This window comes from Pezoporus wallicus, unplaced genomic scaffold (assembly GCF_028554395.1).
Source record: "Pezoporus wallicus isolate ANWC-B61680 ecotype Strahan unplaced genomic scaffold, APGP_CSIRO_Pwel_v1 contig_6566, whole genome shotgun sequence".
Lineage (NCBI taxonomy): Eukaryota > Metazoa > Chordata > Aves > Psittaciformes > Psittacidae > Pezoporus > Pezoporus wallicus.
This window is the reverse complement of record NW_026638763.1, coordinates 1,963,805-1,987,219: the sequence shown is the minus strand read 5'-3', so window position 1 is coordinate 1,987,219 and position 23,415 is coordinate 1,963,805. Positions and strand designations below refer to the sequence as shown.

The window sequence follows — 23,415 nt, the reverse complement described above, 5'->3', positions numbered from 1 at the left end:
TAGCCCTTTCTTAGTGTCTTGGGGGATTTTTAAACCTCTTTTCCCCATTCTTCCAAAGTGATACCCGTATTTGACTTTTTAAATCACAGAACTTAGATGGCTATAGATGAATAGCCAAACTGAATGGGTGTTTGATACAAGTTAGCATGCAAATAAATGCATAATGTTTTCCAGCCTTACTGGACTGTTTTACTGAGAAGGTGTTTCAGAAGCTGCAAGCAGCCTTTAGATACAAATGCAGTATGGATAAGGCGATAGGCATCTCATTATCTGCCTTAAAACTCTTCTTGTTTATTAACTGGGACTTCCATATTTCCCAGTGAAACACTTAAAAATAATGTGAAATGGAAACTTTCTGTTCACTCTATAACAGTATGAGTTTTGTTTTCTGTCTGACTGTGTGTATCTTACGTTTCCAGTGCCTCTTTGTTTGTATTTTCTTTTTTCCCCTTTCTCTCTGTTTCACACACTTTGATGGCCTCTGTTACTTCTGTTTGTGGTCCTGCTGTCAGCCAAACAGGCTGGGCAAGCTGGCTGAACAGGTATAGTGATGCATGTGTGCTTGTAATGTGCTAAAGTCAGTCTGGTTCAGCAGTATTACTCTGTAATGAATGTATGTCATTTGAGAGTTGTCATCTGGAATAGATAAAGTGAGATTTTTTTTCTTCTAAAGAAGTTCAGTTTTACTCACAAAGAGCACTTGTAGCTAAAGTACAAAACCTCTTTCTCAAATGAGCCGGAAAGGGAGCTATAGCAATGATTAAAGTTACTGAATGGTATATTCCTAGAGATAAAGCTCATACTGTTCATTTGTGTGGCCATCAGTGTCACTGAGCCTCAGCAGTGCTCTGAACGTACAAGGGAATATCATAAAGACATTCTCCAGCAGCACAGTCTTGAGCTGATGGCAAAGTGGCCTCATTTGAAGTATTTCTGTAATGAGAAATGAACTGGGGGGAAGGGGGGGACAGTCACCAAAGCTTTGCCTATTTTTATAGCTTTAATATGCATTTCACAGTAGTTGCTGGCTCTCTTGAGATTCAGTTCTGCTGGGGAGTAAATAAAGTCCCCTGTTCTCATGGTGGGAAATTGGAAACTTCTCACCAGAGCTGGTCAGAAGGTTTCTTCTGGGACTGCAATAAAGCTTTGCCTGTGCCCAGGCTGTTACTGACAGGAGCCCTGTCAAAATACGGGTTGGTTGGAGTTACGTTTTAGATAAATGTTGTTAAATGTTAGTAAACATTTTCTTATAAGTTAATAAAGCTGCTACAAAGCCGAACAGTTGAGCTTTGGGACAGGGATTAAGGCCCTCATAGGTTTATGCTTACATGCTTTGCACTTGCTGTTTCTACAGGAAGTGCTTACCAAATTAAGACTTAACAGTATAAATATGTACTTCACTTGGTGCATTCATTTACTGATTCCATCAAACATCAAAGCTTTATGGCAGTCCCTCTAGTAAGGGGGGCTATTTTACTACACTACTGATAGATTAGGGCAGCACTTTAAGTGTCAGTAAAAAAGGAAGAGGAATTTGTGAATTTATGTGGCTGTGAGAACGAGAACAGGATTTTTCTGGCTTCTCCTGAATTTGTTTCTTCCTTCTTATTCTTAGGGAACAGCAGGACCAGACCCAACAACAGTCTACGTAGATATGAGAGCACTTCGACATGACAGGTACCGATTATGTTAAAGCATTAACTATTTAATGCTCCTCCTGTAGAGCAGAAAGTTCAGCCTCATTGCCTTGGTTTGCTAAAATGCTCTCAGCAGCAGCTAATCTCTCATCACCATATACAAGGAACCTCATTCTAGAGGATGACAGCTCTGTGCTGGAATTGGTCCAGCATCTACTCCTCCATCACTTGTTCTGCTGTTCCTCTCTAGAATCTCTCTTAACTTGCTGCCTGTTCATCAGTCCCATATAATCTAGACCCATTAGCTGTTTCTTACCTGGTCATATGCTTAGCAAAAGGTGACTTTGCCAGCTGGGTGGTTAGTCACAGAAACACAGTAACATCTGGAGTAGGCAGAATCTCTGATACCCCTCAAGCAACCTCCTGCTCAGAGCAGGACCAGCTTCAAGACTTTATGAGGTTACTGAGGTCCAGAAGCAGTTCAGTACAGAACATCTCCAAGAATAGAGATGCTCCTTCTGTGTGTGTGTGTGTGTGTGTGTGTGTGTGTGTGTGTGTGTTATGAGACTGACACCCCACTCGGGGGAAGTCTTCCTTGGTGGCACTTCCTATTCTGCATATTATGTCACTGGCCTCTTCTCCTTATAGTGAGCAAGTCCAAGAAGTCTGGCTCCATGTTCTCTCTAATGGTCCTTTAGGTAGTGGTAAAAGTAAATTAGAATCTCCCTTAGTTGTTTGGTTTGATTTGTGGGTTGTTTTTTTTTGACTCTTCCCTTCAGACAAAAGCAACTCAATCCCCTCAGCCTTCCCAGACCCAATAAATTGATGTCAGGCCTGTATTACAGCATATCAAAACACACACACGCACATGTGTACGCACATGTCACCTGGAAACTTGCCATGGATACATCATTCTATCAGTTGTAATTCTGTAGTCATAATTTTCATATTAACTCGTCTCTCAGTTAACACAAGTGCTGGCAGCACCAAGGTTAGGGTAAGACTGTAAGTTTAGCAGGGTGCATGCACATATGTATTTGTTTCTGTACTTAGGAAGCACAATATCAAGACTTGTGTCTTGATAAATTAAATAAAGCATTTGCTTTATTTTCTTTTAAATTGATAATGTTAAATTAGGGGCTTTTGTTAACTGGGAGCTTTTGTGACTAACTCATCTCTAATTTTTGCAAGCTTAAATCTTAGCTTTTCGAAGACAAGCTCTTCACCACGTTTAGCATGACCCTGCTTGGCATCTGAACAGATCAATGTAAACTACAGTCATTTTCTCCTTCTTGAATGTATCACTATGACTTGCATGGTATATATTCCTTTTCACACCAAGTTCAGCTGTAGCCTCAAAGTTGCCACTGTGTTAGCTCAAGCCTATAGGTGTAGGAATAGTCTAATATGACATGATGTATAGGAGCTGCCTCTCTTGTATGCCTCTCCTACTGCACTCAATTCTTGTTCCTTCTGCAAATGTGCTGTCTTCGTAAGTTATGCTGCTGATGTGCTGCATGGTGTCACTTAATTCTGTTTAGGCTGCTTGCTCTTCACTTACTGTAATTCCTACTGCCTCTCTGCCATGGGTCAGTGTGGCAAGCAGAGGTGCCACAAAGTCCAACAAAGAAGGTGAATGTAAAATGCTGGTGGAACTGCAACCTTCAAGCTCTGTTGGAAACAGTTACTCAGCTCTTTCTGCTTCATTAAAGAAACGTGGTCTGTGGGAATGCTAACAGAGAAATCTTGAAGACAGCTAGAACTCTTTTAAGTTACTGCATTGTGAATAACTGAGCAAATTTTGGTTTGGTCAGTGCAGCTAAGGATAGGATAATACTTGAACACATCTATTTAAATTCCTAAATCCTTGTACAAATGTATTCTCTTATTTTTTCAGGGTGCGTTTGGTAGAGAGAGGTTCTCCACACAGTCTGCCACTTATGGAGTCTGGGAAGGTGAGACTTTGGAGCATCCTTCCTCCTCATGACCAGTACCTGGATAGTGAGCTGCTTCAGCTGGACCTCAGTACAAAATCTGTGCAACAAGCTTCATTAATCACAGTATGTCTAGGAGAGTCATTAGAGAGAGTGCAAAATGAACAGCTATTAAAATGAAGCCGGGTGCAGGAAGTGAAGCAATAGGATATGTTGCTAAAACTGAAAATATCGGAGGCCTTCATGTGGAAGACATTTTTCAGGTGTGAAACAAACTTCAAGTCTAAAGCTGCAAAATAGTTCTTGGACTTGAAAAAATTGAGCAACTTGGTAGGAGGATATGATTGATAGCTATGGTACAGAGAAGAGCAGAAAGAGAAGACTGCACAGATTTTTGACTTCTGTGGCTCTGCATTAACTTTTCTTTTGATGAATTCAAGTTCTGTTAACTTCCATTTGCTTCTTATTCCAGATTCTTCCAGGGGTCAAGGTCATCATAGCACACACGGAAACCAAGGGACCTCTGGGAGACTCGCATTTAGGAGAGGTAAAGCTTTGATGCTGCTGTACTTGTAGTGATTTAATATATAGATAAATCATATCAGATGAATGCCTACCTCTTAATCACCTTAATGTGGCAAGTGAATGAACTCTGCAGAGAGCTGGAACAGTTTACATGCTTGTATGTAAGTCTGCGTGGTTTCCTCCCTCCCCTGCCAAACTATGCATATATATGTATATAAAACTTTTTTAGTCCTTTTTCCTGGTCATTTTCTGTGAGGCAGAAGTTAATGACTTATTTTAATAAAACTACTCCTGGCATTTTAGGAGAAACAAAATTGTCAGTGGAACAGATCTTGTAAATCTAGAAATGCTGCTGCCTGGGTCTGGCAAAATAACCAGTGTTTCTACAGGAATTTGGTTTGTTGCTTGTTTCGGTTTTTATCTCCTAGATATGGGTGAGTAGCCCACACAATGCTACTGGTTACTACACAGTGTATGGAGAAGAGGCACTGCACGCTGATCACTTTACTGCTCGCTTGAGTTTTGGAGACACTCAGACCATATGGGCTCGGACTGGGTACCTTGGCTTTCTGCGCAGAACAGAACTTACTGATGCTAGCGGAGGTGAGAGAAACCCAATGTGCTTGTAGAGGCATGTTCTGGAAACTACTTGGGGTAGCTGAGCTAGCAAAGAGAAAGCTGTCCTGCAAGTTTATCCTGACTTCCACCAGATCCTGTGCTGGATGTAACAGGAATCGTTCATTACTCACTACCCATCAGAGCTGGTAGAGCATGATAAAACACTCGACCAAGGGGTTCTGAGCTTTCCTCCCCTCTCATTTTCTAGGGTAACGACTTAACCTGCAGGGCACAGCTCTACACAGGATGCTTTGGTGGAATTGTGTTTCTGCCACTGTTCAAAGTGAAAGGGCTCCCTGTTCTTGAGAAAGCTGGTAGTTGAGAAATTGGAATCTGTGAGCAGGCATTCACAAAGGAAGAGAGGTGAGAAGGCAGCATATTACTATAGCAAGGTTTTGTGCCTTGGAGCTTTCTGAAAACTCATACAGAGATGTTTATCCCTGTGGAACAATCCCAGTTGTCCTTGAGTTTGTCAGCATTTGAGAGACTATATATGGTGAAATATCACAGCCAAGTATGCAGGAAACACAAGTCTGCTTTTTGTCTCAAGTTACATGCTTGGACAGAATTATAAAACAGGTGCCAGAAAACCCAAAGTTGAACTGAGCAGAGTTACTGGATGGACATGGCAATGAGGAGAGCATGGCCTTAGGAGAGCTTTGCTTATTTAACCTAGCAAAGCTAAGTCTGAGGAGATAGGCTGTTCTCACTGAATTAACTATGGGGAACTTCAGAAGCTGACTGTTGCTGGTATGAGAACAGTGGGTGTAAACTGGTTTCGAAAAGAAAAATAAAAGTTACCTCTGGAAATTGGAAAGTGTTCTTGTCGATTAGAGGAGAGAAGTTCTTTGGGAAGAAGAGTGGGACAAAAAGATGCTTTAACAGTGTATCTTGAATGGATTTATGACTTGAGATTACATGAGAAAAGGGACAGAATTAGATTACCCAGAAATTGTTTTTAGCCTGAATTCACTTGCTTGGAGTCAATAGGCAGAAGTCCTACGTGACCTCTTAATTCTCTTCTCTCTAAATGGTAGAGCTTGATGTGTATTACAGACTCTTTCTTCTAGGAAGCACCTTAGAACATCAGGAATAAGTACATACAAATGACCGTGTTTGTTCTGTAGATCTGATGGTGTTTCTAATGTCTGTGCTATGTTGCAGAGAGGCACGATGCCCTCTATGTGGTAGGCTCTTTGGATGAAACACTGGAGCTCAGAGGAATGAGGTACCATCCCATTGATATAGAGACCTCTGTAATAAGAGCACATAAAAGCATTGCAGAATGGTAAGAGCCTCAGTATTACTTTTCTGTATTCTTTTATTTTAAAGCAGCAGAAACTAAGCTTCATGGAACAGAGCTTAGACTGAGAGCTTGCTGTAGAGTGCTCATGAAAAGTTTGCATAGAAACTACTGCAGTGAGAGTAACTGAAATATTATGTCCCTCTTGACCCTGCCTCCAATGCTAAAAACAAAATAAAACCCACACCTTTATGAGAGTTTGATCTTCATAGTCTGAAAGACAGGAATGGCAGGATGGGAACAGGGCAGGACAGCCTTGACTTCCCTGACTGTCAGAATGTACATGTTTGGATGTGGTAAACACATCTTCAGGATTTCAGCCTGGACAAGAGAAGGCTCCTTAAGGGGAGACCTTAGAGCAGCTCCCAGTGCCTAAAGGAGCTACAAGAAACCTGGAGAGGGGCTTTGGACAAGGGCCTTTAGGGACAGGACAAGGGGAATGGCTTTAACCTGCCAGAGGGGAGACTGAGATGAGTTCTTAGGCAGAAGCTCTTTACTGAGGGTGCTGAGGTGCTGGCACAGGGTGCCCAGAGAAGCTGTGGCTGCCCCATCCCTGGCAGTGTTCAAGGCCAGGTTGGACACAGGGGCTTGGAGCACCCTGCTCTAGTGGAAGGTGTCCCTGCCCATGGCAGGGGGTTGGACCTGGATGGGCTTTAAGGTCCCTTCAAGCAAGTGCAAAGGACTTTTAAATACACGACTGTGGACATGTAAGAGAAAAGGACCTACTTATATTTTGTACATGGACAATTAAAACAAACAGTGGGAGAATATTCCAAGAACTTACAGTTTTCATACTTCCTGATTTATTAATATTTTCACATTAATATTCTATCACGTGTTCTCATTTCTTATATTGTTCAAGTACTTACAAAATGTCTTTCCAGTGAGTCCCTCTCTGATAACTAGCTTCATTTGAGTGTAGTTTTTTCTCACCACTTCTATCTGTATCATGCCAACAGTGCTGTGTTTACATGGACCAACTTGCTTGTGGTGGTTGTGGAGTTGGAAGGCTCAGAACAAGAAGCGTTGGACCTGGTTGCTCTGGTAACAAACGTGGTTCTGGAAGAGCATTATCTTATAGTAGGTGTTGTAGTCATCGTGGACCCCGGTGTTATTCCTATCAATTCCCGTGGTGAGAAACAACGGATGCACTTGAGAGACGGGTTTTTAGCTGACCAGTTGGATCCTATTTATGTTGCCTACAACATGTGAAAAGAGAAAAATCACACCAAGGCTAACGCACCAAAATAAAGGGACTTTCCACATAGTAACATTGGAACCCATTTTCTGTGGTTTTAAAAGCTGTTGAAAGGGAAATGGAGATGCTCCTCTTCACAGACGTTCATCTCTCAGATTGCATTTGCTTTCATAAATCCATTGTAACAGTTGCAGCTGACTTAGGATGGAGAGTTTACTGAATTCCTGAAGGAAGCTTGTGAGAACTGTGATGGACCAGTGGTTTTTCTACACCAATTCTGAATGTCAGAATTGATGCACTGCATAAAAGGACATAAAGCAGGGTGGGGAGAAAACACCAGCTGTGAGGACAACTCCTGGAAACAGTACTGAGTCGTGAGTACCCATTTGGAGTTCACCCTCCATGTGATTGTTTGCAATATATTGGCAGTATCTGGGTTCAGGCGTCACTTTCAAGACTGCACACATCTCTGCCATATTCTCTACTGTAATGAAAGGAATTTTGCACATATTTGCAATTTTAAAAATGCAGCCTTTTTATTTGAAATCACTGAGTTGCCCCCATTCAGAAGAAATTCAGTCCAATCCCAGATTCAATATAACAGCAATTATGCTGCTGTTCAGCTTTTTTTGTACCAAGCGAAAACAAATACTGCAGCTGTAAAAACGTTACTTATTGTGCCATGCTGGACTCTGTAATGCTATAAACTTTGTAATAAAATATAAATTAATATCCACTTTTAACCACTCGATGCAGGAGCCTTCACTGCTCTTACTGTTGTAACTTCAAGTTGCTTGTTTTCATAGCGTTAGCTGTGTTCTGCCCTGCATAAAAACAAGTATTTGAAAACTCATTCCAAAGCCAACAATCTCTGAATGTTTCATAGAAATGTTTATGAAGCATGGTCTTATATGTTTTCCCTGAATATCCTATGTTAAAATTTATTATAGTGCTTTTACTGGGTTTTTTTCCCCACCATGGAAACTATACTCAGTGTTAGTTAGCTTGATCTGCTGTGGTACAAAATGCCTTGGTTTTCAGACTGTCTTGTTCAAGCTGCAGTATCCAGTTGGTTGGCTCACACTCAGCTGATGAGAGTTACAAAGTTTCTGCCTGATCTAATATTGCAGCGCACCTAATTCAGAAAGAGAATGTGAAGTGATTCAAATACTTCATGTATTTGAAGGTAAGACAAGACTAACAAATAATTATTTTTATAGAGTTGTTGAAGAGCTACATAATTTCTTTTATATATATATACATATATATATATATATAATGCATGAGTTTGGCAGAAGAGCCAGGTTATTCTGCAAGGCAGTTCTGCCTGGATCAGTGCCTAAGGAAGATGGATGTCACTCTCCCAGTATGAGGGTATCAAATTGACTCTTTGTCAAATGTAAACTGTAAAATCTTCAACAAAAAGCTTCCATCTACAGTAGTCCTTTGCCCTTGTGGTGTCTGGCTGTGGTGTATCATACAGCTGCATACTCTGACTGTAATTATGTACAGAACTTGAGTAACTTATTAAATAACAGCAACCTCTAACAGTGGGCTGTGGGACACTGCTTGTGACAGAACAGCTGGTGAAAGGAAAGAACTACCTAACCCCATTTTAATAGTGTGGTTTTTTAGCACATAAAGCATTGTGAGATTTTTGTATTGAGCTATAGCTGGCAGTGAGACGAGTTGCCTTGTAAACTAAACCTAACGCAGAAAGCACATTAAACAGTTCAAAACAGTCTGGCTTGCTGAGTGCCGAAGTGCTGTTAGATCAAAACCGCAGCTCCTCCGTAGTGCAGTTTTCACCAGTGTTTTGGAGAGGTTTAATGCCTGAAGAGCCTTTTTGCTGCAGAATTTCATTGCAATTAAAGCAATTGCACATCCTCAAAGCCTGGATGTTCCCGAGTTTACTCTGTTCTCAGTATATATCGCCATGCGCTGGGGCACGGCACTGCCCTGTGGGGGGGTCCTCCCCTCAACTGGCAACTGCCACACACCGAAGTGGGGGGAAACATCCCTCCCCTCAGCAAGGCCGCACTTACTTCACACAGCAAAGCCAGCGCTGAGCCGGGCAGCACAAAGGGAAGACGGCACCAGAGGAGCCGGCAGGGACACGACTCCGCCTCGCCTCCGCTGTCACCCACCTCCGGAGGGACAGGAGGCGCACCACAAAATGACGGCCGCTCCACCCCGCTTCCTGCCGTCACCACCGTGCGCCGCCGCTTCCGTATGGGGCCGGACCGGTGGTCCCGGGCCTGGGCTCTCGCGGAGCGGCCCCGCGGGTGCGAGCAGTGCGGGGAGGCGTTCGCGCAGGCGAGCGCGCTGGCCAAGCACCGCCGTGTGCACAGCGAGGAGAAGCCGTACCGCTGCCCGCGGTGCGCCACAGCGTTCGCCCTCCCCTCGGGACTGGTTCTCCACAAGCGCACGCACTGCTGCGCGCTCTGCGGCAAGGCGTTCATCGCCTCATCGCACCTCGCCCTGCACCTCCGCTCCCGGAGTCGGGCGAGAGGAGCTCCGTGCGCTCCGCCTGCGGGAAGGCTTTCAAGCGGCGCGGGAAGAGCCACGAGGCGCGGGAGCCTCAGCGCTGCTCGCTCTGCGGCAGAGCCTTTGCGGGGCCGCGTACCTGCGGCTCCACATGAGGGCGCACAGCGGGGAGCGGCCGTACCACTGCTCGCTTTGCGACCGCGCGTCTGCCGGGGTTTCTGCCTTTGAAAGACGCTGTGAAAAGCGGCAGCAGGATGAGGTGAGGCCTGGTAGAGCCAGGTCCGTAGCCACCAAGGCAAAAGCACCGGGTGGTAATGAAGAGCAGGAGCAGAAACAGCAGCAGCAAGGTGACGGTGCTGAGCAGGCTCACCAGGCTGACCCGAAGCAGCAGCAGGAGGTGGAAAGGGTGTAAAAGTCACTGAAACAAGAACTGTTCTTGGTCCTCCACAACGTGGCTCACAGGAAGTAGCGTCTGGTTTAGTTCTTACCGAAGGAGGAGGATGTGCTGCACGAGACCGTGTTTCCAAATGTGATGTGAGGTTCAGCATCTGTGGGGCGCAGCACATGCATAGGAATCTGCTGAGGCTCCCTGCAGTCACTGTGCTGTGCAGAGCCCTCTGTGGTTACCCCCTGCTCACAGGCCCCAGTGGTTTTGTTTGGTGTCAGCAGCATTTTCTGACACAGACTTCCAGGGGTTCCTGACCAAAGCACCTGCTTTAACTCAGATTGAATGGGGAACGCTGCTTTGCGTGCAGAAATAAAATAAAAGTTGTAATCTATTAAATGAAGGCAAAGGTTTTGGAAGAGGCAAGGGAAGTGGCACAGAAAACAGATTTGTACCAACAGTGGGGTTAGGAAACAAACGTGAATTTGTCTTGCAGAACGTGTTTTGTTTTTAAAAGCACTGTACATGGTGAGAAGATGGCATCTTTGAGCCTTTTCAGGTTTCTCACTCTTAATTACAACAAGGCATTGTACTCTAGCATAAAGATAATGCTGTCTGTGAAGTGCTTTTAGAGCATTCTAGGTTTTACTGCCAGAGTAACTTCACTCACCTTTCTCAAAACTAATGAAGAAAGGTGCCAAAAATCTGTCATTCATCTTAGATTGAACAAGTTTGACATTTGAAATGTCAGCGTGTAACAAAGGTGCAAGAATTTGTTTATTTACTTATTTATACCTGATCTTTCAGGAACGTAAAATGTAGCAACAAGGGAATTCTGAGCCTTTCACTGTCACCATGCTGAAGGAATGAGGCAAGATGCCACAAAAGGGTTGCTGTCCAAGCATCACGCTTCAGATATACTCTGGGGTGTGAGATTGGACTCCATCGAGTGCTAAGTGACTTTGCAGACATTATTAGAACTGCTGTTACTGCAGCCAGTGTTCTTGTGAGCCAGCACTTTGTACTGACATTTATAAGCTCCGTACAGCATCAACACTACTATGAGGCTGCTTTACGCCTTTATGTATTGCTTGTTGTTACCTTGGAAGCAGCAGGAAAAAAGGAAGCAGTGAGTTCATTTGAAGTGCACATTCCTAATTTTCTGTTCCATCTCCCCAGTTCTCTGTATCAAGTCCCTGATTATTTTAATGCTGTTTCCCTGCCACTGTGTGAAAACATGTTGTATGCGCTTTAAGGATCTGTTTGAGAGGCTTCTGGTTTTGGTTTCTAGAGCATATTTAAAACTCCATTTTAAGGCCAGAAACTGAATTTTCTGAACACTTGCACGTACAAAGTATTGCCAGAAACCATGTCACTAGGTGACAGAACTAGGTTACATCTAAGAACTGATTTACAGCTAACACAACTGCATTAGATAATGCTCTTAACCTTTTGCACTTCAAGATTTACTTGATGCTGGGTATACTAAGGTTTAACTCTTTTTGTTGAACTGGTGTTTCTATTCAGCTGGTGAATATGCTCTAGATATTTCCATGGTCAGGTATTTCAGATGAGATGTTTCTAAGGCAGTTTCTTTTCATGACAAATTCTAATGTAAAGTTTTGTTGTAGTCTTTAAATCCTGTTTGGTGACCAGTTGTGTTGTTTAGGAGGGACTAGGCACACTGGGGCTCATTTCCAATTCGGTTATGCCAGTGCCATATATAAGCAGAGTTCTATCTTTTTATTTCAATACATGTTATTAAAATAATATACACCACTGTCTTTTCCTTCAGTCCCTTTTTAATCCTGTTCTCACCTAAACATAAAAGTTTTCTTATGAAAATGAAAAATACTTGCTAATTTTCTAGTGTTCCTTAAAATATGCTTGCACAGTAGTGATTTGTCTTTACTTCTGGCATTTTTCTCTGCCAAACCCAGGTAACAGTGCCGTGGTGGTTCTGTCTGTACTTGGAATGTGGCGTGCCCACATGCAGAATCAAGATTTCAGTGACAAGCAAATATAAAAGTGGCCTTTTAAAGATCAGGTTTATAGTTTATCAAGGTGTATAGTTTTTAAAGATCGGGTTTATATCAGGTTGCTGCTGAATCGTTTTGGAGGTGGTTTGGTTTGGTTAAAAAACTTCCCATTTTGCTCTTCTACTTCCTTGCTCTGTCAGCTGCCTTCCCCTTGCAGTCCACACTGTTGGGGGTGCAGATGATTTCGGACTTTGCACCATAAAATCCAGTGTTGAGAGTACTTCACAATGGAAAACCTGCAAATGCGCTCTAATGCCCCGAATGTTGCAGTACAGTGCAGTACATCCTTCTGATTTAATATCTGTTGGGGGAACAACTTCAGTCTGTGGATCATTCACTGCCACTTCCTTAGGAAGCACGTTTTTCAGTGTAACATACAGAGGGAGCAGGAAGGTGCTTCCATGTCACTGCAGTGCTGGGATGCAGGAGCACGTCTCGGTGCCACAACAGCGTGGAGCTCTCAAGGTGTGGGAAATGTGAAGTGCTTTGTTTGTGCCATTGTTTTACTCCATCCAGCAAGGCTGGGAATGTTCCTTCCTGGGGTCTGTAAAAATCCACCATTACTTTGCAGATGATTTGTGGAAAAGGCATGTTTTGTACTGGAGATCCGTTATCTGTCTCACTGTCATTCCATGAATGATTCATCCTGGATGCGCTTCTGTTGACAGGTAACAGGATGAAGAACGCTTTTCAGGTGTGCTCACAGCAATGATCAGCACTCCCAGTACAGTCAGGACGCAGTGTGGGTTTTTGGGGGGTCTGAACAGCTGACTACCACCATGTGGGTATGACAAGAGCTGCATGAGGTGTTTTCCTGGGATTCTGTCTGTGGTGGGAAGTTTCTGTGGGCTTTTGTCCTGTCTTTGTCCAGTCCTTGTCAGGGCAGGTGTTCCTCCCACACCTGACAAGAGGCACAAGTTCTGGGTGTTTAGATTGAATATTAGGAGCAATTCCTTTCCCAGAGGGTGGTCAGGCATTTTAACTGTCCCTGGAAGTGTTCCCAGCTCTGTAGACAAGGGCCTTAGGGACATGGTTTTGTGGTGGCCTTGGCAGTGCTGGGGTACAGGTTGGACTTGATGATCTTAAAGGTGTTTTCCAACCTGGTCGATTCTGTGATTCTCCTGTGCCAGGTAAAGACTCTGTGAGTTCCCAGAAGTGGGGGTACCAGAAACATGCATACCTGTGCTGTGTCATTCCCTGCTCCTACTTGTCATTGCTCACAAGGGAAGGACAGCCTGCTCCGTGTCTCCCTGGCTCTGCAGGCTTCAAGCCATGCTGCTGCACAGCTGTGCAGAGCTGCTGAAAAGGCTCAGTCTTGGGGAAGGATTCCTCACCATGGGAGCACTGCTGGTGAGGTGAGACAGAAGGCAAGTGGGACTTGGAGACCTTACAGGCAGCCTCACCAGCAGAACCTTGTGTAGAAGCATCTGACCCCTCTGCTGAACTCAGGTTCAGGCTTAAGAGAGGGTCCCATGAACCCTGCCTAACCGTGGGGACACTGGGACAGGCAGCCTCCCCATTCATTGTCCTCCCATACTGCTTCAGGTCTGTGGAAATGTTGGAAACAGCTGATCAAGATGAGGATGTTAAAAATGTGGTGGAAGTAACTCGGATGCTAAACAAGTTCTCAGCAAATGGACACTTCCCTGGGATGGCATAGCTGGGTTTTAATTGCAGATGCAGTACAAGATGTTGTCTTTCTTGTGTGCATATCTGCCCAAGTGTCTACTTTCACAGCTTGGGGGAGGCAGATGAGAATAGCAAGATGGTCCCTGTGCAAAGACATGTCACTTTGTGCATGAAATCATAATGAAATGTGTAATGAGGTAGAAAAAACATCTCTGGGCATCTTTGTTGGGGATTTGTCACTATAGATGCTGCTAGCCACGAATGCCTAACTCAGAGCTATTGCTAAACTGCACAGCAAGTGCACTGGACAAGGCTTCGGGGGAATTGTCTTAAGTTTAGTTTTGGCCTTGCAAAGGTTTACCAGTGCAAGCCCCTGCATGACCTTTGTCAGCAGTGTACACATCCTGAACAGCAGCAGCCCCGTGGAGGTGCATTGTGCTCTTTTGGCCTTGCACGTACATCTGCCAGTCTGGACAGCCACAGTGATGCCAGGGAAGAGTTGAAGGGTCCATGCCCAACAAGCAACCCAGGGGCATGAGCTGCAGCAGTGCTTGAGGCTGCATACTGCAGCCTGCTCCTGTGACAGTGCAGGCAACTGAGGAGCTGCATGGGACAAAATGACACACTTTTCACCAGCGACCAAACCAACAATTTATTCTCACCATTTCGACACACTGGAGGCTCTGGTCTGTGTTAAAGCGCTGTGGTCATATTGGGTAGATCCCCTCATGCCTTCTGACTGAGCCCGGAGACCTTACCAAGGCACTTCCAAGACCAGCGGCTGTCCCTAAGGCAGGAGCCTCGTACACTTTCGCTTTCAGACTGCAGGCTGCTAAAAGCAGGAGGATTCATTGGCAAGAGAAGAGCCTGGGCTGTTAGGTAGTTATGCTTTGCCTTTCAAGCCAAGGGTGTCTCAATTTACCAAGAAGTGTGTGGGCTCTGCTGAGCCCCATGACAGGGATGGGCTGTGCTGTTTGTGTTAGTACCATGCACAGGGCAGTCAGAGCCCATGGGAATCAACAGGAGCCTTTCTGCTCAGGCCAGAACGAGGCTTCTGTAACCAGCCCCTCTGCATCACCTCCTGCTTCAGCCCTGAATTCCCCTTTTCCCTTTGCAAGCAAGCTTGGATCACAGCATCGTCCAGCCCCGTGCACATCCCTGGCATACAACAGCATGGAAGGAGCTGGAGACAAGGCATTCTCACACCACATCCAGCCAGGTGGGCACTCTCCTGAACTATGTAGGGGGTTCTTGTTCACAGAGCCATAGAACTTAATAAGCTGCTTAAGTCTAGCACAAGCTTGACTCCAAGGAGCCCCAGTCATTTTCCCAGCGGAACGATGCTGCTCTGCTCCTCTGCGGCATGAGCGGGAGGCGCTCGCCTGTCTCCCACCAGTTCATTCATGCTCAAAGAACTCGTGGCAAGCAGCAGTGACCATCGCAATGAAGGCTACAAACTCCTGGAAGTCGCATTCTGCATCCCCATCACTGTCCAGTGCTTCCATGACTTTGTCCACAGTCTCCTGGTCTTTGATCTCCTGAAGGGATAGAAAGAGGCAGCCAAAGCTGGGGGGATCAGAGCAAGGCCCAGAATGTGCCATGTCCCAGTTTCTCAAATGCTCTCATGGCTGCATCTCTGCTCAGAAACACCCCTAATAGCTGATGGTTCCCCACCTGTGCTGGGTACCACCCTGTGCTGCACCATCATCTGGAGCAGGAATCACAGCCACAGCTTCCACTGGGAAAGGACATCTTGAGCCCCTCAGGGCTGTCCGCCCTTCCCAGGGAAGGAAATTTCACAGAACAATAGAATCCCAGACTGGTTTGTGTTGGGAGGGGCCTTAACACTCATCCAGTTCCAACCCCTGCCACAGACAGGGACACCTTCCACTAGAGCAGGGTGCTCCAAGCCCCTGTGTCCAACCTGGCCTTGAACACTGCCAGGGATGGGGCAGCCACAGCTTCTCTGGGCACCCTGTGCCAGCGCCTCAGCACCCTCACAGGGAAGAGCTTCTGCCTAAGAGCTCATCTCAGTCTCCCCTGTTCTGGCAGGTTAAAGTCATTCCCCTTGTCCTGTCCCTACAGGCCCTTATCCAAAGCCCCTCTCCAGGCTTCCTGTAGCCCCTTTAGGCACTGGAGCTGCTCTGAGGTCTCCCCTTGAGGAGCCTTCTCTTGTCCAGGCTGAACCAGCCCAGCTCTCTCAGCCTGATTTCCCTATTATCCAACCCAAACCGGAGCCCCCAGTGCAGGCTGTTGCCCTTGTTCTGCCACTTACTGCTCCTGTGGAGAGGAACAAAGTGTTCAGTGCACTGCTGCACCAGCTTCCCCTTCCCCTGCACTTGTTTTCCATGGGAGATGGGGTTAGCAGAGCCTGGGAGCTGCTCAGTTGAATGGGGTGCAATACTTACACCAAGGAAATGGCTCAACTCATTGTTAATGAGCTCCTTCAGTTCTGACTTCTTCAGCTTGTGTTTGTCTCCCTCCTTCCCCGAGTACTGGTGGAAGGCATCGATGATGGCGATCATGGCCTTCTCCAGCTCAGACATGGTGGCAGTGTGGCTCTGGGGTCAGAGGGAGCAATGAGTCCGTTAGCCTGGGACAGCCCCAGAAATGTCCTTCCCATTGCAAGTGTGACTGCCCCAGGGCTTCCCCCATGCATGGGCAGCACTGGACCCCAAACTCAAACCATGCTGTGGAAAAGCTCCACTGGCAGCACTCACTTCAGGGAGGAAGATCCTGAGAAACCTTGTTTCTGCCTCCAGGAGGGATGGGGAGCCACAACAGGAGGAGTGCCCAGTATAGGACACCAGGAATAGACCTATTCCCTGGGACTGGTGTGAGTTTGACACCTTGGGTGTCTGCATGGTCAGAGTGAAGGAGAGCAAACGACGAGAGGCTGCAAAGCCCTGGTGCCTTCCAGCAAGATGCTCCTGCATTTTCTTTATGTGCAGACCTGCACATAAATTTCTTTATATAGCAGATGGCATGTGTCACTTCATGTCTTCTTTGGCTCCTGCTGTTTAACCCATTGCTTTGTTCTCCTTGCCTGGGAGAGGGGCAGGCAGGGGTTTCGTGTCTGCACATGGAGCTTCAGAAAGGCTCTGCTGTCCCCTCTGTCACAGGCATGTTCACCTCTGCCTCTCATGCCTGCAGAGCAGTCAGGGGAACCCAGCCAGGAGCTGGTTTTGATGAGTGCCAGCAGGTCAAACTAAGCACATCTCCTCTAACCCCCCTCCTCCCTTGATGTGGAGACTCTTGGGAATGTTAACCATTGGGATTGCAGCGTTTCCTGCAGGTTTCACAAACAGACTCTCATCTAAAAGGGAGAGATACAAAACCAGCTTCCCAAAAGCTGTAGAATGCACTGATGCTGGGAGGGGAGCAAGTCTTAGTCTGGCAGTCAGCTAATTCATACCCCACGGATAAAAATCTCCTGCCCTGCAGCCCGGCTCCCATTTCACCTTGACAAGGCTGGATGCTGAAAGCACTGTCATCCTGTGGCATGTGTCCCAAGCTGACACCTTCTCTGCGTCACAGGCAGTGCCCAATCATTCAGACAGTCCCCAGTCAGGTAGGAAATATTCCTAAAGCCCTTCAGGCATGCATCCTAACAGCCCTTTGCATGCTCATGCCCTGCTGCTTCCTCTCGGCAAGGCTGAGGAGGGTTTCAGCTCCTTGCTGCAGTGGCAGAGCTGCAGTGGTGCCCCCACACCACCCCTCCCGTGGCAGCAAGACCCCCAGATCCCGGTGCCCCGGCCCCCCGCAGCCCCTCTCACCTCCTTGCTGGCGCCGGGGCCGTGACACAGCAATGCAGCACGTCCAGGGGACTCGCTGCCTTCTTATTGCCTGCAGTGCCGATGGCAGCGGAGGGCGGGGGCATCCGGAGCCAGCCCGGCACAAGGATGCACACAGGGATGCATTGACTCGCTGCCAGCCCACGGCTGCCAGTGTGGGAGCTGCTCAGGAGAAAGCCACCGTTGTGAGGAGCCAAAATAACTGGGCAGTCAGCAGGAGAGCAGCTTGTGCTGCTGTTCCCGCCACAGTGAAGGCAGTGAACTGAGAGCCACGGCTGTGCTGGGGGCACCAGCACCTTCCCCGCAGTGCCCCACAGCCAGGGACAGGAGCATGCAAAGGATGGAGCACCCTGTCCCTGTGGATAGGGTCCCAGGGCTGTGGTGTCCTCTGGGACAGAGGTTTTCCTTTGCTTGTGATGGCAACATCCATCAGGGCAGCTTGTGCCTGGAGCCTCTTGTAGCTTTGCTGTGCAGCTCTGAGATGGGTCTGACTGTGTCTTCTCTGCCACCCGGCATTTGGGTTCGGTGGGATGCTTTGGGGGGGAATTGTGATTGTACTAGGCTGCAAGGAGTTGAAGGACAGAGCTGGCAGCAGCCACACCTCCTCCCTGATGTGGGGAAAGTGCCAGGTTCTGGGGTGTGCCTGGCCATGCCCTCACAAAAAGCCACATCAAGTGGGTTTGGGTTATGGGGCTGTCACCTGGCCAGTGGCTGAGACACATGCTGGAGCATGGAGGGAACCAGGAACCTCCTCCTTGCATGCACCATGTTGTCCATGTCACAGCCACAAATGTGGGGTTGCTGAGAAGTCCTCTGCCAGTCCAGGCAGCCACCGCAGGCATTAAATGCCCTTGTATTGAAACCCAAGAGCTGTGAGTGTCCATTTCCACCACAGACTCCCCTGCAGGCTGGTGCACAGACTGGATGGCAGGTTCACACACCATGCAGAGGAGACCCTCAGTGCCATGGGTTAGTGGTGGCCTTGGCAGTGGTGGGGAATGGTTGGACCAGATGAGCTTAAAGGGCTTTTCCAGCCTGTTTGATTCCATGATGCTCTGGGGGAGCCAGTGGGCAGCCCAGCAGGGAATTGGGATCTGCAGGGGAGCAGGAGACAAGCAGCAAGAGCAGCAGAAAGAGCCTTTCAGCCAGGCTGCTCCTGGTGGCACAGTACAATGGAGTGGTTGATAAACACAGAGAACTCGCTGAGGAAAGCAGGTTTTCACTGTGTTTCATTGCCTAGCCGAGCTGTTTCCCAAGCTGAGCCACAGCTGAACTGTTTGCTGTTACTGATGTGGTGTGTTTCCATTTAAGCCTTTCTCACTGCAGTGCGGGATCAGTAACTGTTTTTGCAGGTTGAATGAGATGATCCTGCCCCTCTGCTCTGCTCTCGTGAGACCTCACCTGGAGTATTGTGTGCAGTTCTGGTGTCCTCAACATAGAAAGGACATGGAACTGTTGGAACAAGTCCAGAGAAGGGCCATGAGGATGATCAGGGGACTGGAGCACCTCCCGTATGAAGATAGGCTAAAAGAGTTGGGGCTGTTCAGCCTGGAGAAGAGAAGGCTGCGTGGAGACCTCATAGCAGCCTTCCAGTATCTGAAGGGGGCCTATAAGGGATGCTGGGGAGGGACTCTTCATTAGGGATTGTAGTGACAGGACATGGGGTAATGGGTCCAAACTTAAACAGGGGAAGTTTAGATTGGATATAAGGAAGAAGCTCTTTACTGTAAGGGTGGTGAGGCACTGGAATGGGTTGCCCAAGGAAGTTGTGAATGCTCCATCCCTGGTGAAGTTCAAGGCCAGGTTGGACAGAGCCTTGGGTGAGATGATTTAGTGTGAGGTGTCCCTGCCCGTGGCAGGGGGGTTGGAACTTGATGATCTTAAGGTCCTTTCCAACCATAACGATTCTATGATTCTGTGATTCTATGTCTGTGATGAATTTCAGACTCAGGGTGACTTGGAACAGGTCACCACTATTACCAAGAAGACAGGTTAGACTCATAGAATCAGTCAGGCTGGAAAAGACCTTTAAGATCCTCAAGTCCAACCTTTACCTCAGGACTGCCAAGTCCACCACTAACTAACCCATGTCCACGTACCAATGTGCAAGAGAGCTGTCCACATTGATCGTTTCCTTACATTGGCTCTTGGAAGCTTTTGTAACAGCTTTAAACACTGGTTTGGGGAAAGCCAACCCAAACTGTTCTATGACTCTATGAAACAGTATTTCTCTCTGATGATAGCAGTTTGATTTGCAGATCTCTTCTCTCAGTTATTAGCCATGGAATGCATTCAAACACACCATTTCTGCTCAGAGACAAGGTCCTGGCTCAGCCTTGTTAAACCATTTCCTGATTTCATTCTTGAAACTGACCTTTTCCCACAAGGGAACAGAAAATTTAGCGTTTGGCAGATCAAAGCCTGAACAGTCTTGAAATTCTCTTTCCTTCTTATTCTTCCTGTCCATTGCACCCCAATTCTGACTTGTATATTTTACACGGAATGATCTGGAATGAGCTGCTGCACTGGCTGATAGGGTGGGAAGGAGCAGCAGGATCTGGTGTGAACACCAGAAACCTTGGTCCTTTCCTGCCTCTGGTAATGACCAGCTCTGGGCAACTTCCCTGACCTTTCTCCAGGCTCACATCCTAGCAAACACTGATCTCTTGGCCTGGATTGTTCCAGATCTAGCCTGTGAAAGTCCAGGAAGTCTGGGCACAGGTGTGGGGCTAAGAGATGGTTTTGCTTTTAGTGCTTCCCAGACAGCTGCTTCTATTATTCATAAGTGTTCAAGGCCAGGTTGGACACAGGGGCTTGGAGCACCCTGCTCTAGTGGAAGGTGTCCCTGCCCGTGGCAGGGGTTGGAACTGGATGAGCTTTAAGGTCCCTTCCAACCCAAACCAGGCTGGGATTCTATGATTCTGTTTTAGAATTCATGGTCCTGATCTTTGACTAGGACAGTGTAACCCTGGGGCTCCTTACCTCAGGGTTACTGCTTCCTTGCCAGAGCTTTGGGACGATGTGTTTAAAGAAACAGAGGGTTTTAGAGTCCAAGGCTGAGCAAAACACTCCAGCTCTCTGCCTGCCTTCCTCTCCCCAGTAAAACACAATGTGGGCTCTTCATGGCAGGCTCAGGGAGAAAAGCCACTTATTTCTTTGTCTCTCTGGTGTGTGTGGCACCAGGCTCTGCCAGACCACGAGACAAAGGCTGGCAGTCATTGAACTGGGAGAAAAGCAGAGGAATTTGGGTGGGAGGGGGGAAAAGTGCTTGTGCCTCCACAGGGCTGTGCTTGCAGTCCCAGCACACAGAGCAGCCTTGCAGAGAGCAGGTTCCCCGGCTCTGTGCCATGGGCACTGTGTCTGTTTCTGAACCCCCAAACACATCAGCCAGACAGGAGCTATGGGCTTCATCGAATGAAGCACAGAAGCAGAAACACCAGCACACATGTACGGGGCTGGAGTACCTGGAGAAGAGAAGCTGTGTGGAGACCTCAGAGCAGCTTCCAGTGTCTGAAGGGGGCCTACAGAGATGGTGGAGAGGGACTCTTCATCAGGGACTGCAGTGACAGGACAAGGGGTGATGGATTCAAACTGAAACAGGGGAAGTTCAGGTTGGATGTAAGGAAGAAGCTCTTCCCTGTGAGGATGCTGAGGCACTGGCACAGGGTGCCCAGAGAAGCTGTGGCTGCCCCATCCCTGGCAGTGTTCAAGCCCAGGTTGGACACAGGGGCTTGGAGCAACCTGCTCTAGTGGGTTTCTATTCCCAGATTCTCTCTGGGAATTGGGCTGGCACTTGTTGCAGGTATTGGAGGGAGATGATAGGCCCAATTTAGTGCCCGGCCCCAGAGGGACCCATTGAGCCCTGCATAACCTCTGCCTCCACATGAAGATGAGGAGGGATGAGGCAGGCTCCATTGGATGAACAGTGGGTCTTTTTTGCCCCCCACTGAACACACTCACAAGGTTAAAATGGTGCCTCCTTCTTGGGAACCACAGGCAAACGCACCTTCACATCCACCTTCATCTCCTAAATCCTGGGCTCTGGCTCATTGCCATTTCCCCCACTGTCTTCCCAGTACAACCGTGCACTAGGGCTGCAGAGGAGAAGCTCTGAGCCTCACTGCTGGTCCCCCGGGTGCTGTCACCTTGACAGGTTTTCTAACCCCTTAAGGAAACACTGAGTAGTGTACCACTGCCACAAATCCTCTGGAGCTAGAAACACAGGGATGCTCTTACCTTGTCTGAAACATGGCCTTGAGCTAAAGTCAGTTCCTGCCTGAATTCAGCTGAAACAACAAGAGACTACTCTGGAGTCCATTAAAAAGAGATAGGAATATGTTCTCCCTCAAACCTGTGCTGAGAGAAGGCATTGCAGCATCAATCCAAGTGCCTCTAGCACCGCAGGCTTGCTGCTGGAGCAGGGTGCTGGAGGCTCACACCTTTTGCTGCATTTCCCAAGTTACCTTGACAGGGCCAGAGGAAACCATGGGAGTTTGTTTTATAGATGCTTTAGACCATGTTTTGCAACATCCCCTTGGTCAGATCCCTTTTAACACAAACCACGGCTTTGAAGTACCTTTGCAATGTTGATTCTAGGAGCATAACAACTCAGTTGTGAGCTGAGCCTTGTGTGCTGGACTGCAATGAAAAGAGAGAAGTTGTGGTGATGGCTTTTAGTAGCTGGCAGCATCTCTTTCACAGGAGAACACCTTCAGCTTCTAATGTTTCCAGCAAGAAGAGAGCCCACAGACAACAGCAACAGTTTTACTCTGTCAGCTGTGGACTAGTCTGAAAGTAATGCCTGGGCAACAGGAGCTTGGTAGGTATTAGAAGTTTAATGAGTAAACTGGCATTTCTAAGGCAGGCAGGTTTATAGGAACAGAGAAATAAACCCAAGTGTTTCATCTTCCATCACTCACTGCCTTTAGACAAGCATTACATAAATTACCTGGAGATTTTGGCATCCACAAGGATTTGGAGCAACTTCCATGAAGCTCATCTCAGGGAGATCCATTATCACCGTTTTTTCCCCTTAAAGCAAAAGTAATCAGCAGGCTACTAAGCCCCACATACAACACCCATGTCTGAACTTCTAGAGTTCCCTTTTTCCATTTAAACAGTGATGGGAAGCAACACAGCCCTCCCTAGCGAGGACTGGTGGTATAAGGCACAAGTCAAAGCTGTTATGCTCATGCCATAAGGATAACAGCTCCCCCCAGGAGGGCTCCAGCACCCTTAGGTGTTCTGCCAAACCCAGGGCTGAGCCTGTGTGTGACCTAAGCCTAGTTTATAAAATTAATACCAAATTAATTCTAGAATTCCAAACTAAAATTGCTGTATCCTCTCCAAATAACCCCTGAGGTTATGCAGGACTTGAGTGCAAAACTGTCTGCCAGCAGAACTCCTAGCGTGTGAATACAAGTATTAATTCACAGGCACGTTTCTGTCCTGGGGTGCTGATGGGTGCCACATTCGGGAGTAGCTCTTTTATCCCTGCCCCCCCCTCCCCATGCTCCCTGAGGCCTCCAGGGATGCACAGGCATGGAGATGGTCCCTGCCTCCAAGACCTTAGATCCAAGGCTTAACTTTGATAGCAGGCCATGAATTGTGGCTCTTCCACCTGAGCTTTCCACTGCCTTAGTGGCTTAGGCTGGTGTTGCTTCTGCAGTAGGAGGGAAGCCAGGCCACTGCCACCTGCTCATGGACCTCTTGGGCTGCTGTCCCATGCCAGTGCCTGCAGGAGGGTGGCACCCATGGCAGGGGTCACAGCGCGGACACCTTACGCCCCCCAGGATGTGCCACGTGTCTCTTCTCCTGTAACCCCATTGTTGCAGCACCCATAAAGCATAACAGACTGTTCTAGGGG

The 23,415-nt window shown here is 47.4% G+C and overlaps 2 protein-coding genes across 5 annotated transcripts in view; one reads left to right on the top strand and one right to left on the bottom strand.

Annotated features, from left to right (window-relative positions):
- DIP2A (disco interacting protein 2 homolog A) overlaps positions 1-7,958 on the top strand; it is a 99,604-nt gene extending 91,646 nt beyond the window's left edge. For 2 of the 4 annotated variants that reach the window (XM_057412331.1, XM_057412328.1), the window contains 7 exons: positions 420-542; positions 1,616-1,677; positions 3,535-3,592; positions 4,044-4,118; positions 4,525-4,699; positions 5,879-6,002; positions 6,977-7,958. In XM_057412331.1, coding sequence (XP_057268314.1) covers positions 420-542; positions 1,616-1,677; positions 3,535-3,592; positions 4,044-4,118; positions 4,525-4,699; positions 5,879-6,002; positions 6,977-7,229 — 870 coding nt within the window. In that variant the 3' untranslated portion in view covers positions 7,230-7,958. The remainder of the gene's footprint in view (positions 1-419; positions 543-1,615; positions 1,678-3,534; positions 3,593-4,043; positions 4,119-4,524; positions 4,700-5,878; positions 6,003-6,976) is intronic. The other 2 variants (XM_057412329.1, XM_057412330.1) reach the window with 2 other exon arrangements.
- Positions 7,959-13,773: 5,815 nt separating this feature from the next.
- S100B (S100 calcium binding protein B) lies at positions 13,774-17,791 on the bottom strand. Its single transcript, XM_057412334.1, has 3 exons — positions 17,532-17,791; positions 16,164-16,316; positions 13,774-15,293 (listed from the first exon to the last, which is right to left on the bottom strand). The coding sequence occupies exons 2-3, from the start codon at positions 16,299-16,301 to the stop codon at positions 15,153-15,155; spliced, it is 279 nt and encodes a 92-aa protein (XP_057268317.1). The 5' UTR covers positions 16,302-16,316; positions 17,532-17,791; the 3' UTR covers positions 13,774-15,152.
- Between the last annotated feature and the right edge of the window lie 5,624 nt (positions 17,792-23,415).

Excerpts from the sequence above, each read along its gene's own strand:
- S100B (XM_057412334.1), bottom strand. The coding sequence starts at position 16,301 with ATGTCTGAGCTGGAGAAGGCCATGATCGCCATCATCGATGCCTTCCAC. Across the intron at positions 15,294-16,163 it reads AGTTGAGCCATTTCCTTGGT|GAGATCAAAGACCAGGAGAC; the intron begins GTAAGTATTGCA and ends CTATCCCTTCAG.